Source organism: Pristiophorus japonicus, chromosome 2, assembly GCF_044704955.1.
Source record: "Pristiophorus japonicus isolate sPriJap1 chromosome 2, sPriJap1.hap1, whole genome shotgun sequence".
Taxonomy (NCBI): Eukaryota; Metazoa; Chordata; class Chondrichthyes; family Pristiophoridae; genus Pristiophorus; species Pristiophorus japonicus.
Window position 1 is genome coordinate 314,510,160 of NC_091978.1, and position 15,059 is coordinate 314,525,218.

Genomic DNA, 15,059 nt, shown 5'->3' on the forward strand with positions numbered 1-15,059 from the left:
ATGATTTTCCTTTCATAAATCCATGTTGACTTTGTCTAATCCCGTTGATGATACTCAAGTGTCCCGTTATCACATCCTTTATAATAGACTCTAGCATTTTCCCTACCACTGATGAACACCGTCTATTCCCTTCATTATCTTATAAACCTCAATCAGATTCTCCCCTAAGCCTACGCTGCTCTAAGGTATAGAGTCCAAACTCTTCTAGCCTATCTTGATAATTAAGATGCTTTAGACTTGGAATTAGTCTGCCGACCCTCTTCTGCACCACTTCCAGAGCCTCAGTATCACCCATCATGTGAGGAGCCAAAAATGGACACACAATTCCAAGTGCAGCCTGACTAAGGTCTTGTACAAGGACAAAAAGTACACCTCATCTTATACTCATTGTCCTATGGATACACCCAACACCCTATCTGCTCTAGCTATCGCTGCACGGCATTGCTTATGTACCTTTAAAGATGTATGCACTAGAACGCCCAAATCTCTTTCTATCTCCCATCATCTTTAATGCCTTTCCCTGGAGGGTGTATGAATGTTGAGCATTTGCACTGCCCACATGCATAACACTGCACTTATCTAAGTTATACATCATCTTCCAGTCTTGAGCCCAATCTCCCAACACATTAAGATCTGCCTAAAGCAGACAAGCATCTTCTACAGTTCTAACACACTCACAGATCTTGGTATCATTGCCAAATTGTGCCCACAACCCCAAAATCCAGATCATTAATAAAAATAGTAAAAAGCAACAGTCCCAACACTGATCCCTGTGGGACACTACTCGTCTCCACAAACAAATCCAACTCCATCTGTAACTACTCTTGGCATGTGTCCTGCCAGCCAGTTCTGAATCCAGCTCAATATATTTCTGCTCAAAGCAGAGACTCCGATCTTATAGAGAAGCCTCTTATACGGTACCTTGTCAAAAGCTTTTTGGAAATCTAAGTAGACAATGTCTACTGGGCTTCCCTTGTCCAGCAACTTTGTAATTTAAAAAAAAACACACATATTAGATTTGCAATCCCAAAAAGAGGAAAAGAGCACAGGCTCCCACCACCTATACCCATCCTCAAAATTACAAGCTTGATGCAAATTTCTTCTGCCACTTTCACCTCTGCTGATTTTGACCAAGAGCTTCCGATCAGTGAATTATGACATTTTCTCCTGTCTCCAGTTTTTTGCATATTCTTTGGACCCTGCCCTCTTTTATTTCTCTTGATCTTTTCATTAAGAACTGCCTCTGTGACATCAGCTGTCTTAGTTTCACCACTCCTTTTGTTCCTTATCAGTCGAACTCCCCCATAATTTGCAACTTTCCATTCTCAATTCCAACCTTTCTCTCAATCTCTGGCCAATGGGCTTTCCACAAGCCAACAGACTCCCACAACTAGCTGGATCATGCTTCGCCCCACCCTTTTTCCTGACTCCATCTCTTTCTCCCTGTCAGCATGGATTTATGAAGAGGAAGTCATGTTTGACAAATTTGCTGGAATTCTTTGAGGATGTAATGAACAGGGTGGATAAAGGGGAACCAGTGGATGTGGTATATTTGGATTTGCAGAAGGCATTTGACAAGGTGCCACACAAAAGGTTACTGCACAAGATAAAAGTTCATGGGGTTGGGGGTAATATATTAGCATGGATAGAAGATTGGCTGACAAACAGAAAACAGAGAATCGGGATAAATGGTTCATTCTCTGGTTGGTAATCATAGAAACATAGAAAATAGGTGCAGGAGTAGGCCATTCGGCCCTTCGAGCCTGCACCGCTATTCAATGAGTTCATGGCTGAACATGCAACTTCAGTACCCCATTCCTGCTTTCTCGCCATACCCCTTGATCCCCCTAGTAGTAAGGACTACATCTAACTCATTTTTGAATATATTTAGTGAATTGGCCTCAACAACTTTCTGTGGTAGAGAATTCCACAGGTTCACCACTCTCTGGGTGAAGAATATTCTCCTCATCTCAGTCCTAAATGGCTTACCCCTTATCCTTAGACTGTGACCCCTGGTTCTGGACTTTCCCAACATTGGGAACATTCTTCCTGCATCTAACCTGTCTAAACCCATCAGAATTTTAAACGTTTCTATGAGATCCCCTCTCATTCTTCTGAACTCCAGTGAATACAAGCCCAGTTGATCCAGTCTTTCTTGATATGTCAGTCCCGCCATCCCGGGAATCAGTCTCGTGAACCTTCGCTGCACTCCCTCAATAGCAAGCTTCCTCAAGTTAGGAGACCAAAACTGTATGCAATACTCCAGGTGTGGCCTCACCAAGGCCCTGTACAACTGTAGTAACACTTCCCTGCCCCTGTACTCAAATCCCCTTGCTATGAAGGCCAGCATGCTATTTGCTTTCTTAACTGCCTGCTGTACCTGCATGCTAACCTTCAATGACTGATGTACCATGACACCCAGGTCTCGTTGCACCTCCCCTTTCTCTAATCTGTCACCATTCAGATAATAGTCTGTCTCTTTTTTTCCCACCAAAGTGGATAACCTCACATTTATCCAAATTATACTTCATCTGCCATGCATTTGCCCACTCACCTAACCTATCCAAGTCACTCTGCAGCCTCAAAGCATCCTCCTCGCAGCTCACACTGCCACCCAACTTAGTGTCATCCGCAAATTTGGAGATACTACATTGAACCCCTCGTCTAAATCATTAATGTACAATGTAAACAGCTGTGGCCCCAGCACAGAACCTTGCGGTACCCCACTAGTCACTGCCTGCCATTCTGAAAAGTACCCATTTACTCCTACTCTTTGCTTCCTGTTTGCCAACCAGTTCTCAATCCATGTCAGCACACTACCCCCAATCCCATGTGCTTTAACTTTGCCCATTAATCTCTTGTGTGGGACCTTGTCAAAAGCCTTCTGAAAGTCCAAATACACCACATCAACTGGTTCTCCCTTGTCCACTCTACTGGAAACATCCTCAAAAAATTCCAGAAGATTTGTCGAGCATGATTTCCCTTTCACAAATCCATGCTGACTTGGATCTATCATGTCACCTCTTTCCAAATGCGCTGCTGTGACATCCTTAATAATTGATTCCATCAATTTACCCACGACTGATGTCAGGCTGACCAGTCTATAATTCCCTGTTTTCTCTCTCCCTCCTTTTTTAAAAATAATGAGTGAGGTGCTGCAGGGATCAATGCTGGGACCCCAACTATTTACAATCTATATTAACGACTTGGAAGAAGGGACTGAATGTAACGTAGCCAAGTTTGCTGACGATACAAAGATGGGAGGAAGGGCAATGTGTGAGGGGGACATAAAGAGGCTGCAGGAGGACATAGACAGGTTAAGTGAGTGGGCAAGAATTTGGCAGATAGAGTATAATGTTGGAAAGTATGAGGTCATGCACTTTGGCAGAAAAAAAATCAATGAGCAAGTTATTATTGAAATGGAGAAAGATTGCGAAGTGCTGCAGTACAGCGGGACCTGGGGCTACTTGTGCATGAAACACAAAAGGATAAAATGCAGGTACAGCAAGTGATCAGGAAGGCCAATGCAATCTTGCCCTTGATTGCAAAGGGGATGGAGTATAAAAGCAGGGAAGTCTTGCTACAGCTGTACAGGGTATTGGTGAGGCCAGACCTGGAATACTGCGTACAGTTTTGGTTTCCATATTTACGAAAAGATATACTTCTTGTGGAGGCAGTTCAGAGAAGGTTCACAAGGCTGATCCCGGGGATGAGGGGGTTGACTCATGAGGAAAGGTTGAGTAGGTTGGGCCTCTACTCATTGGAATTCAGAAGAATGAGAGGTGATCTTATCGAAACGTACAAGATTATGAGGGGACTTGACAAGGTGGATGCAGAGAGGATGTTTCCACTGATGGGGGAGACTAGAACTAGAGGGCATAATCTTAGAATAAGGGGCTGCCCATTTAAAACTGAGATGAGGAGAAATTTTTTCTTCTCAGAGGGTTGTGGATCTGTGGAATTCGCTGCCTCAGAGAGCTGTGGAAGCTGGGACATTAAATAAATTTAAGTCAGAAATAGACAGTTTCTTAAACGAGAAGGGGATAAGTGGTTATGGGGAGCGGGCAGGGAAGTGGAGCTGAGTCTATGATCAGATCAGCCATGATCTTACTGAATGGCGGAGCAGGCTTCGAGGGGCCTTATGGCCTACTCCTGCTCCTATTTCTTATGTTCTTATTTATGTTCTTATGTCTCCGTCACATTTTTTCAGATGTCTGTATTGTCTGCACTGGAGCTTCTGACGTGTCCTTTTTCCTCAACTGAAATTGCCTGTAGCTTGTTCTGATGAAGGGTCATCGACCCAAAACGTTAACTCTGTTTCTCTCCACAGATGCTGCCTGACCCGCATTTCCAGCATTTTCTGTTTTTATTGCCTGTAGCTTTGCTTGACATGAGCATTGATGGTGCCTGGCCTCCTTTACCTCTGCCTTCACCTTTTCCTCTTTTCAGGACAATGTCAGGGTTTCACTTTTCAACCCACCAGCCTCTGCATTTACCAAACCAACTTACACAATTACTGTCACCTACATGATCCCACTATCTAGCACATTTTGCCTCCCATTTCTGCTTTCTGGAATGGCAGTTCTTTCTGAGGTTCGCTTGTTCATTATTCTAGTAACTGCAGCAGATGTAGTATTCATCCAATCATCTCTTTCCATATTACACTCCAGCACCGCAAACACAATTTCAATATGAGATAGCAATTTACATGTACTTTCTCCAATTGAATTGATGTTCACAGTAAAATCTCCCCTGGACTAGAGAGACCAAATGAAGATTAATTGATTGCTTTTCTAAACTCATCTGTTCTGTCCAGAATATTTAATCTTTGTTGGCACTATGCAGTCCTCGGAACATTAAATCACTTGTTTTCTGTGAGTGTGGATTTGGTCTGTCTGCATCCAAAGGAAGGGGAGGCAGTTTGTGCCCTTGGATGTGGATCCTTTGTCAGGACACAGCTCAGATGGATGAGGGTGTTCAGGGCCTGGGCTGGTAGCCTGATTTTTCTTTTCATTCTGGGACTGTTTATTTTCAGCATTTTTTATTTTCCTTTCAGAAATTGTGTACAATTTTTCTTTTTTTTTTCCCCAGTCGCTTGACTTTTTCCTTGCATGGGCGTTTCTAATGCATTCGCCATCTTAGTTATCTGTGCATTCATTGTTTCTTCTAGTGTCTCTTCATTGCATCACACAATTGATCTTTTATATCAGGTTCTTTTTTCTCCATTAACTTTTATCTTGATCAGACTGCTGCCCTCTTTGTTTCTCCCTTTCCACTCCAAAAGAGGTTTGCTAATCCTTTTGGTTTCAGTTCCTAGAAAGGGTGTACACCCAAACCATTCAATTGCTTTTTCTCTTTACTAAAACTAAAACCGTCTTTTCCACCTCCGTAACATTGTCCACCTCCGCACCTGCCTCAGCTCTTCTGCTGCTGAAACCCTCATTCATGCCTTTGTTACCTCTAGACTTGACTACTCCAACTCATTCCTGGCTGGTCTCCCACATTCTACACTACGTAAACTTGAGGTCATCCAAAACTCAGCAGCCCTTGTCCTAACTCGCATCAAGTCACAATCACCCATCACCCCTGTGCTTTCTGACCTACATTGGCTCCTGGTTAAACAATGCCTCGATTTCAAATTTCTCATCCTTGTTTACAAATCACTCCATTGCCTTGCCCCTCCCTATCTCTGTAATCTTTTTCAGCCTTACAACCTCACAAGATGTCTGTGCTCCTCAAATTCTGGCCACTTGAACATCCCTCATTGTAACTGCTCAACCATTGGTGGCCATGCTTTCAGCTGTTTGGGCCCCAAGCTCTGAAACTCCCTCCCTTAACCTCTCTGCCTCTCTATCTCTCTTTCTTCCTTTAAGACGCTCCTTAAAGCTACCTCTTTAACCAAGCTTTTGCTCATTTGCCTTAATTATTCTTTTGTGGTTCGGTTTCAAATGTATCTTTTTTGTCTTGTAACACTGCTGTGAAGCGCCTTGGGATGTTTTGCTCCTTTAAAGGCGCTATATAAATAAAAGTTGTTGTTGTTGTTTACAGATGCCGATTGATCTGCTGTGCATTTTCACTGTTTTCTGTTTTGGCCCCAAAATTACATATTTTTCCTGTTTGGTAATTACAGTGCAGTATATAAAGAAATGCTAATTTATTTTGAAAATTCTGCTTTACACTATTTGGCAGAGTGTGACTGGAAATGTTTTGTTCTGTTTCAGATTAATGTGTGAAACTGTTAGATATGAAAGACATGAAGCAAATGAAGTCCTATACTAGTAAGTCAATGCATTTGTTTTTAGACATGTTTGTCAATGTGCAAGATTTATAAACTTTAATATTTTTAACATTATGATCCTGCTTTTAGGGGCCATAAAAAGTGTTTCAGACTGTTTATTAAACAAGAACCTCAATTCACTTCTTTGTCATCAGATATAGTACTACATCCGGGAGTGCTAGGTTGAGTATAAAAAACCACTGCAAACATCCGTTATGGAGAAAGAATCCGCAAGATGCAGGAATATTCTATAAATAGTGCCCAAACCTTGAATGTGTTTGATAAAGCTTAACACTCTGTCTGCTCTTGTAATTTCGAAAGTGGTCATTTGAACATAAGAATTTTAAAGACAGTAATTTTTTTAAAAGTCTGTTACTTGTTTTTATTTGACCTCAACCCCTTCTGACTACCTTCTCTGATTATATCCTACAATCTGTTCTCTCTCTAGAAACACAGTAGTTGTCTCTTGAATCCATTTATGCTATTTGCCGTAATAGCTTTATTTTGTAACTTATTTCACAAATTTCTTGCCTATTGAGTGAAAACAATTCTTCCCTTTGTACTTCTAATTTTTTAATATTTAACTGTTGCCCTTGTACTCAAAACCTTTACCATAGTGAGCAATTTGCCTGTTGAAGTTTTAACAAATCCTTTGCTAAACCTTAAAACTTTAAATGGGTCACTTCAGTACCTCCTATTTTTCTAAGTTATTTTTCAATGTTGGGGAAGTCCAGAACCAGGGATCACAGTCTAAGGATAAGGGGTAAGCCGTTTAGGACCGAGATGAGGAGAAACTTCTTCACCCAGAGAGTGGTGAACCTGTGGAATTCTCTACCACAGAAAGTAGTTGAGGCCAATTCACTAAGTATATTCAAAAGGGAGTTAGATGAAGTCCTTACTACTCGGGGGATCAAGGGGTATGGTGAGAAAGCAGGAATGGGGTACTGAAGTTGCATGTTCAGCCATGAACTCATTGAATGCCGGTGCAGGCTAGAAGGGCTGAATGGCCTACTCCTGCACCTATTTTCTATGTTTCTATATGTTTCTAGGACTTACTTAACCTGCAACTATCTTGCTTGTTATGATTAGAAAACTGTACACAGTTTTCAATATGAGCTCTGGTAAATGCAATATGTAACAACAATATGACCACTTTAGATTTTGCATTCTCTGCTAATGCAACATGGTATTCTACTTTTTTTTTACTGCAGCCATGCACTAACCGGTTTCATAGAGATATATCTGCTAGAATCCCATGATCACTTTCGTGATATGATGTACAGCTGTTCCATTGATTCTTTGCTCATAAACTAGTTTCTCGTATCCATATAAAATTGCATTTGCCATCTACTTGTCCTATTATCTAAAAGATCCAAATACTTCTGAATCTGGTGAAATTGGGGGCGATTTTAACCCTACTCGCTCAGCAGAAATCTGGCGGGTGGGCAGTTAAAATCCTCCTGGCTCTTAGCTGTCCAAAAGCTGCCACGATTGCAACATCTGCAGGTTTAACCTGCTCTCCTGAGCAGGCAGCAAGGAGCATGTTGTGGTCGAATGATATCATGGAGACATGATTGTCATTTAAACTCAGTCCTGAGCGGGGAATCTACCTGGAGTTAAAATCAGTGCCATTGTTTCTCATTGTGTGTACCACTTGCAGCCCATGTGTTTAGAGTGTACAAGTCTTGCACCTAACGCATTTTTGTTCGTCACATTTCCGGTATACACCTGCAAATGTTGTGTTATGCTTGTACCTGATTATCTCAAATTTTATATTCATAAAACAGTAATAAATCACAATTGGATGGATGGGGAAGGTACAAATCAAAGCCAGGAACAAAAGCCACCAATCAAAATGCACAGAAACTTCCAATCAGCAAACTGTGACCAATAGAGTAGCTGGCAAGGAAGAGAATGGGAACCAATTAAATAACTCAGAATAGTTTCTTTAAATCTTGTTTTATTGGTAAATTTAGGAGAAATTTACCAATGCCTGCTACCTCTTATATCCTTTGCTACCTTTCAGTCACAGCCCTCTTCCAATCCCTCTTGTTAGAACAGAAGAACATAGGAAATAGGAGCAGGAGAAGGCCATACGGGCCCTTGAGCCCGCTCCGCCATTTAATATGATCATGGCTGATCCGATCATGGACTCAGCTCACTTCCCTGTCTGCTCCCCATAACCCCTTATTCCCTTATTGTTTAAGAAACTGTCTATTTCTGTCTTAAATTTATTCAATGTCCCAGCTTCCACAGCTCCCTGAGGCAGCGAATTCCACAGATCCACAACGCTCTGAGAGAAGAAATTTCTTCTCATCTCAGTTTTAAATGGGCGGCCCCTTATTCTAAGATTATGCCCTCTAGTTCTAGTCTCCCTTATCAGTGGAAACGTCCTCTCTGCATCCACCTTGTCAAGACCCCTCATAATCTTATATGCTTTTGATAAGATCACCTCTCATTCTTATGCATTCCAGTGGGTAGAAGCCCAACCTACGCAACCTTTCCTCATAAATCAACCCCCTCCTCTCTGGAATCAGCCTTGTGAACCTTCTCTGAACTGCCTCCAAAGCAAGTATATCCTTTTGTAAATATGGAAACCAAAACTGTACGCAGTATTTCAGGTGTGGCCGCACCAATACCCTGTATAGCTGTAGCAAGACTTCCCTGCTTTTACACTCTATGCCCTTTGCAATCAAGGGCAAGATTCCATTGGCCTTCCTGTACCGACATACTAACCCTTCACCATAACTCCTCACTAAGGAACCATCTGGGGTTTACCTCCCAGCTTAAGTTTAGGAGTGAATGTGCCGAAGTTTGGCTTGCCAAACTGTCTTGCATTATCCAGTTTGGCTTGCATTTGAAGTTATCTTACCAACCCTCAATTAAGATACCCACTAGCTTTTGAGTGAATGTATGATCCCTTTCTTGCCAAAGCATTAAAGAAGTCAGACAACATGTAATATGCTAATTATTTATTGATCTCAAAATCCTGATTATCACTACATGAACATCGAGTATACAGATAATTATTAGATATAACTAGCTGTAAGCTGGTTCACCTTGAATAACAAATAATCTATAGACAGAGTTATTTAATGAATTGAATAACAGAGATTGTAAAGACACTTCATGAGTGACACTGTAATTCAGCATTGAGTGGGTCGTTGATTAGCAAATTATAGTTGAGATCCATGTCTGAGACTGATAATTTAGTGAAAACAATTCAGGACTAATCTCCTTGGCTAATAAGTTAACAGCATTCGAAAGTTTATTGAATAGATTAAATCTGTGCGCTAATGGTTAGCAATGCTTTTAGAACTTGCACGACCTTGCCCTTTATTAGTGGTGTAGTTGAGTTGAATATTTTTCACCCATAGAAGCTTCTGGGCATCGAGTTGATGAGCCCCTACGGTGATGGAATTATCTGACATTTGAATTCTCTGTTGTGGCTAAATTCACCTTGCACACGAGTGACTATATCGGAGCTAGGTGGCTTAACTCTCACCTTTCTTGATCTCTGTCATCTTGTACAATGAAGTGATATATTTATCTTTGTCTGCAACTAGCTGGCATAGTCGTACAATCTGACTTCCTCTCTGCCGTGGATAGGCTTGGCACTTTAAAATGTTTCTCTCTACATCTACTATGTAAAAATTATTACAGAAAAAGACTTGCGATGATAAGAGAATCTTATTCTAACTTAACAAGATAACCTATATCCTATATCTGCTGAGAGGTGTGCCAAACATTCTCTTGTGTACCTTTTAAGTTCAAAGATAAACTCCTCTTTCCATCCAGTTGACCAATTTGGGTGACACGTGTTTGAAGGGTTCACCTCTTTTGGTTTTATCACTTCTAACAGCCGCGTAGGTGTCCTGGAAGATGTCAAAGTTAATAAACCATGGATACCAAAGTACAACAAGTTCCAGTGTCACTCCCTTAACTTCTCAAACTTTTACCAAAGAGCCCTATACAGGCATGGCTCACTAACTGGCAATTTCTGAGAGCTCTTAATGCTAGCTTCTTATCATTGGTAAGGAATGTTTTATTTAGTAAAACCACATTGTGGTTTTAATTCGTTTCGATTTCCTAGCTATAAAGAACAGAAATGGAAGTCAAAAAAAGGTAGCAAGAGCTGCAAAAAGGAAAATGAAAAGAAACTTGTGCGAGATATTAAGATTAACATACAGTTTTTACAATTATATTAGAAGAAAAAGGGTAATGTGGGCCCTTCAAAAACAGATGCGGTTAATATTGCAAATGAAAATAAAGAAATGTCAGACTTGTTGAAAAATTACTTTTGTCAGTCTTCACAGTAGAGGAAGAGGATAATATACCTGACATTCCAGGGAAAATAATAATGAATCACTAAAGTTAATGTAAACAAGAAAACAATGTTAGAAAAAAATTAGGGTACTAAAGGCTGACAAATCCCTAGGATCTGATGGTTTTGACTGCAGGGTTTTAAAGAAGTAGGTGAGGAAATTGCAGATGCTTTAGCCATAATCTTTCAAAGTGCTCTCGATTTAGGAATTGTCCCTTTAGATTGGAAAATTGCAAATGTAACTCCATTATTTAATAAAGGTGAGAGCGAGAAAGAGAGAAATCAGGAAATTATTGACCATCTAACATCTGTTGTGGGCAAGTTATTAGAATCTATAATTAAGGACAGAGTGACTGAACACTTGGAGAAATTTGAGTTGATTAGAGAGAACCGACATGGATTTGTAAAGGGCAGGTCATCTCTAAGGAACCGAATTGAATTTTTTCAGGGAGTAACTAAAGTAGACAGGGGAATGCCTATGGATGTAGTTTATATGGACTTGCAGAAGGTATTCCACAAAAGAGGCGGTTAGCTAAAATTAAAGTTCATTGAATTGAAGGCAAATTATTGACCTGGTTAGGAGATTGGTTAAGCGATAGAAGACAGAGAGTAGGCATTGGAAGAAAGTGACTAGAGGTGTCTCTCAAGGATCTGTATTGGGTCCTCAATTATTCACTATATTTATTAATGACTTGGATACATGGGTCTCTATTTTAGTATCTAAGTTTTCCGATGACACAGAGATTGCTCGCACAGTAAGTAGTGTAGACGGGAGAATAAAATTACAGAGGGATATTGATAGATTAAGTGAGTGGGCAAAACTATGGCAGATGGATTTCAACAAAGGTAAGTGTCGGACCATCCATTTTGGACCAGAAAAGGTTAGATCCAAGTAGTGGATAGTGAAAAGCTACGATCAGTGGAGGTCCAAAGAGATTTAGGGGTGCATATACCTAGATCACTAAAATTTGGTAGTCAGGTACAAAAAAATAATCATAAAGGCTAATGAAATGTTAGCTTTTATAACTAGAAGGCTAGAATATAAAGGGGAGGACATTTTGCTGCAGCTACAGAAGCCCTGGTTAGACCACATCTGGAGTACTGTGTACAGCTCTGGGATATATTGGCCTTGGAAGGAGTCGTAGTGCCAATTCACGAGAATGTTACCAGAACTCCAAGGGTTAGATTATGAGGAGAGATTACATAAACTAGGCTTGCATTCTCTGTAATATAGAATGTTATGGGGTGATTTAATTGAGATTTTTAAGATTTTGAAAAGAATTGATAGGGAAGATAGAGAGAAACTTTCTCCGCTGGTTGGGAAGTTTAAGACAAGGGGACGTAAGCTTAATATCACAGGCCATTCAGGAGAGAAGTTAGGAAACATTTCAACACGCGAAGGGTGGTAGATGTGTGGAAATCTTTCGCATAAAAAGCAGTAGATTTTTTAGCTCAATTAATCATTTTAAATCTGAAATCGATAGATTTTTGCTAGCCAAGGGTATAAAAGGATATGGAGCCACGGCAAGTGGATGGAGTTAAAATACAAATCAGTCATGATCTCATTGATTGGTGGAATATGCTCGAGGGGCTGAATGGCCTACTTCTGTTCCTACATTCTTAATTCCCAGCATTCAGTTCAACTACTGACTCCATTTTGTTGGACACCATTAATGAGAAGATTTTTATAACATGAGAAATAGGAGCAGGAGTAGGCCATTTGGCCTCTAGAGCCTGCTCCACCATTCACTAAGATCATGGATGATCTGATCTTGGCCTCAACTCCACTTCCGTACCTGCTCTCCATAAGCCTTGACGCCCTTATCGTTCAAAAATCTATATCTCCACCGTAAATATATTCAATGACCCAGCCTCCACAGCTCTCTGGGGTAGAGAATAGACCAGGGATAGGGTGCGGCGAGATCAGGCAACCCTTCGGCATGGGATAGGGGCTGCGAGAATCGGTTCCTGCTCACAGCCCACAGGATGCGCTGGGAGGGCAAGAGCATGCGCGCGGCCGTCACTGAGCATGCGTACAAGTGCCGGCAGTGCTTTCTGTGCTGGCCTGTTGCTCCGCCCCCCCACCCCCTTCAGACTCCACGCCACGACTCCGGGGACTCTGAAAAGAAGCCAGGATGGGGCCCATTTTTTTCTGGCGCCCTTTCCAGCGCGTAAAGTCGGCGCACTTCAGGTCAGTACGCCGAAAAAACGATTTGGGCAACGTTGGGCCCATAGTCTTAGAATAAGGCGCCGCCCATTTAAAACGGAGATGAGGAGAAATTTCTTCTCTCAAGGTTGCAAACCTATGGAATTCTTTGCCCCAGAGAGCTGTGGAGGCTGGGTCATTGCATATATTTAAGGCGGAGATAGACAGATTTTTGAGCGATAAGGGAGTAAAGGGTTATGGGGAGCGGGCAGGGAAGTGGAGCTGAGTCCATGATCAGATCAGCCATGATTTTAATTGAATGGTGGAGCAGGCTCAAGGGGTCAATAGCCTACTCCTGCTCCTATTTGTTATGTTCTTATGTTATGAAAATTCCACAGATTCACGACCCTCTGAGAGAAGAAATTCCTCCTCATCTGTTTTAAATGGATAACCTCTTATTCTGAAACTATGCCCCCTAATTGTAGCTTCGCCCACGAGGGGAAACATCCTTTCTGCATCTACCCTGTCAAGCCCACTCAGAATCTTATATGTTCCAATAAGATCATCTCTCATTCTTCTAAACTCCAATGCGTATAGGCCCAACCTGCTCAACCTTCCTTCATAGGCAACCTCTTCATCTCCAGAATCAACCGTGAACCTTCTCTGAACTGCCTCCAAAGCAAGTATATCCCTCCTTAAATAAGGAGACCAAAACTGTACACAGTACTCCAGGTGTGGTCTCACCAATACCATGCACAAGTTGTAGCAGGACTTCCCTACTTTTATACTCCATCCCCTTTGCAGTAAAGGCCAACATTCCATTTGTCTTCCTAATTACTTGCTGTACTTGCATGCTGACTTTTTGTGTTTCATGTAGTCAGCATGATTTTATGAAAGGGAAATCATGTTTGACAAATTTGCTGGAGTTATTTGAGGATGTAATGAGCAGGGTGGATAAGGGGGAACCAGTGGATGTGCTATATTTGGATTTCCAGAAGGCATTCGATAAGGTGCCACTTCGATAAAGTTACTGCACAAGATAAAAGTTCATAGGGTTGGGGGTAATATATTAGCATGGATAGAGGATTAGCTAACTAACAGAAAACATAGTGGGGATAAATGGGTAATTTTTCGGTTGGCAAACAGTGACTAGTGGGGTGCTGCAGGGATTGGTGCTGGGTCCTCAATTATTTACAATCTATATTAATGACTTGGATGAAGGGACCGAGTGTAATGTAGCCAAGTTTGCTGATGATACAAAGATGGTGAGAAAGCAAATTGTGAGGAAACAAAAAATCTGCAAAAGGATATAAACAGGCTAAGTGAGGGAGCAAAAAATTGGCAGATGGAGTATAATGTGGGAAAATGTGCGGTTATCCACTTTGGCAGAAAAAATAGGAAAGCAAATTATAATTTAAATGGAGGAAAATTGATAAGTGCTGCAATACAGAGGGACCTGGGGGTCCTTGTGCATGAAACACAAAAAGTTAGCATGCAGGTACAGCAAGTAATCAGGAAGGCAAATGGAATGTTGGCCTTTATTGCAAGGGGGATAGAGTATATAAACAGAGAAGTCCTGCTACAAATGTACAGGGTATTGGTGAGGCCACACCTGGAGTACTGCGTACAGTTTTGGTCTCCGTATTTAAGGAAGAATATACTTGCATTGGAGGCTGTTTAGAGAAGGTTCACTTGGTTGATTCCCGAAATGAGGATGTCGACTTATGAAGATAGGTTGGGCCTATACTCATTGGAGTTCAGAAGAATGAGAGGTGATCTTATTGAAACATATAAGATAATGGTGGGGCTCGACAAGGTGGATATAGAGAGGATATTTCCACTCATAGGGGTAACTAAAACTGGGGGATATGGGGCTCCATTTTCCCCCAAAGCATTTTTTTGGCATACTTGAAGAGTTCCGCCCTATTTTTTTGGGGGGGGCCTAAGTACGCGAGAAAAAAACATTCTAAATTTCCCGTTGGATTTCTTCATTTTGGCATGGTGTAACCCAACTTTAGTTTTGGGGGTGGAGCCTTGATCTGTGCCAAAAAGATCTGGCTGCCATGGTAACCAGGGACACAATGTGAGCTGAGGCTGTAAAGTGAAGCATACAGCCAGCTCCCAACACATTAAAAATATTGAAAAACACATAGCAGCAACTTACCTCCAACCCCGCCCAAAGGGGTTGCCGGTCCGGTCCCATTCTTGGTCCCCGGGACACAATGCAAGCTGAGGCTGCCAAGTGTGTGTGATCCTGGGGACCGAGAATGGGACTGGACCGGCAAGCCCTTCGGGCGGGGTTGGAGGTAAGT

General features: G+C 41.6%; 1 protein-coding gene across 1 annotated transcript in view; it reads left to right on the top strand.

The window, feature by feature from the left end:
- Window positions 1-15,059, top strand: part of rapgef2b (Rap guanine nucleotide exchange factor 2b) — a 710,204-nt gene that overhangs the window by 194,339 nt on the left and 500,806 nt on the right. The window contains exon 3 of the mRNA XM_070871784.1: window positions 6,222-6,278. Within this exon, the coding sequence (XP_070727885.1) occupies window positions 6,222-6,278 (57 nt within the window). The remainder of the gene's footprint in view (window positions 1-6,221; window positions 6,279-15,059) is intronic.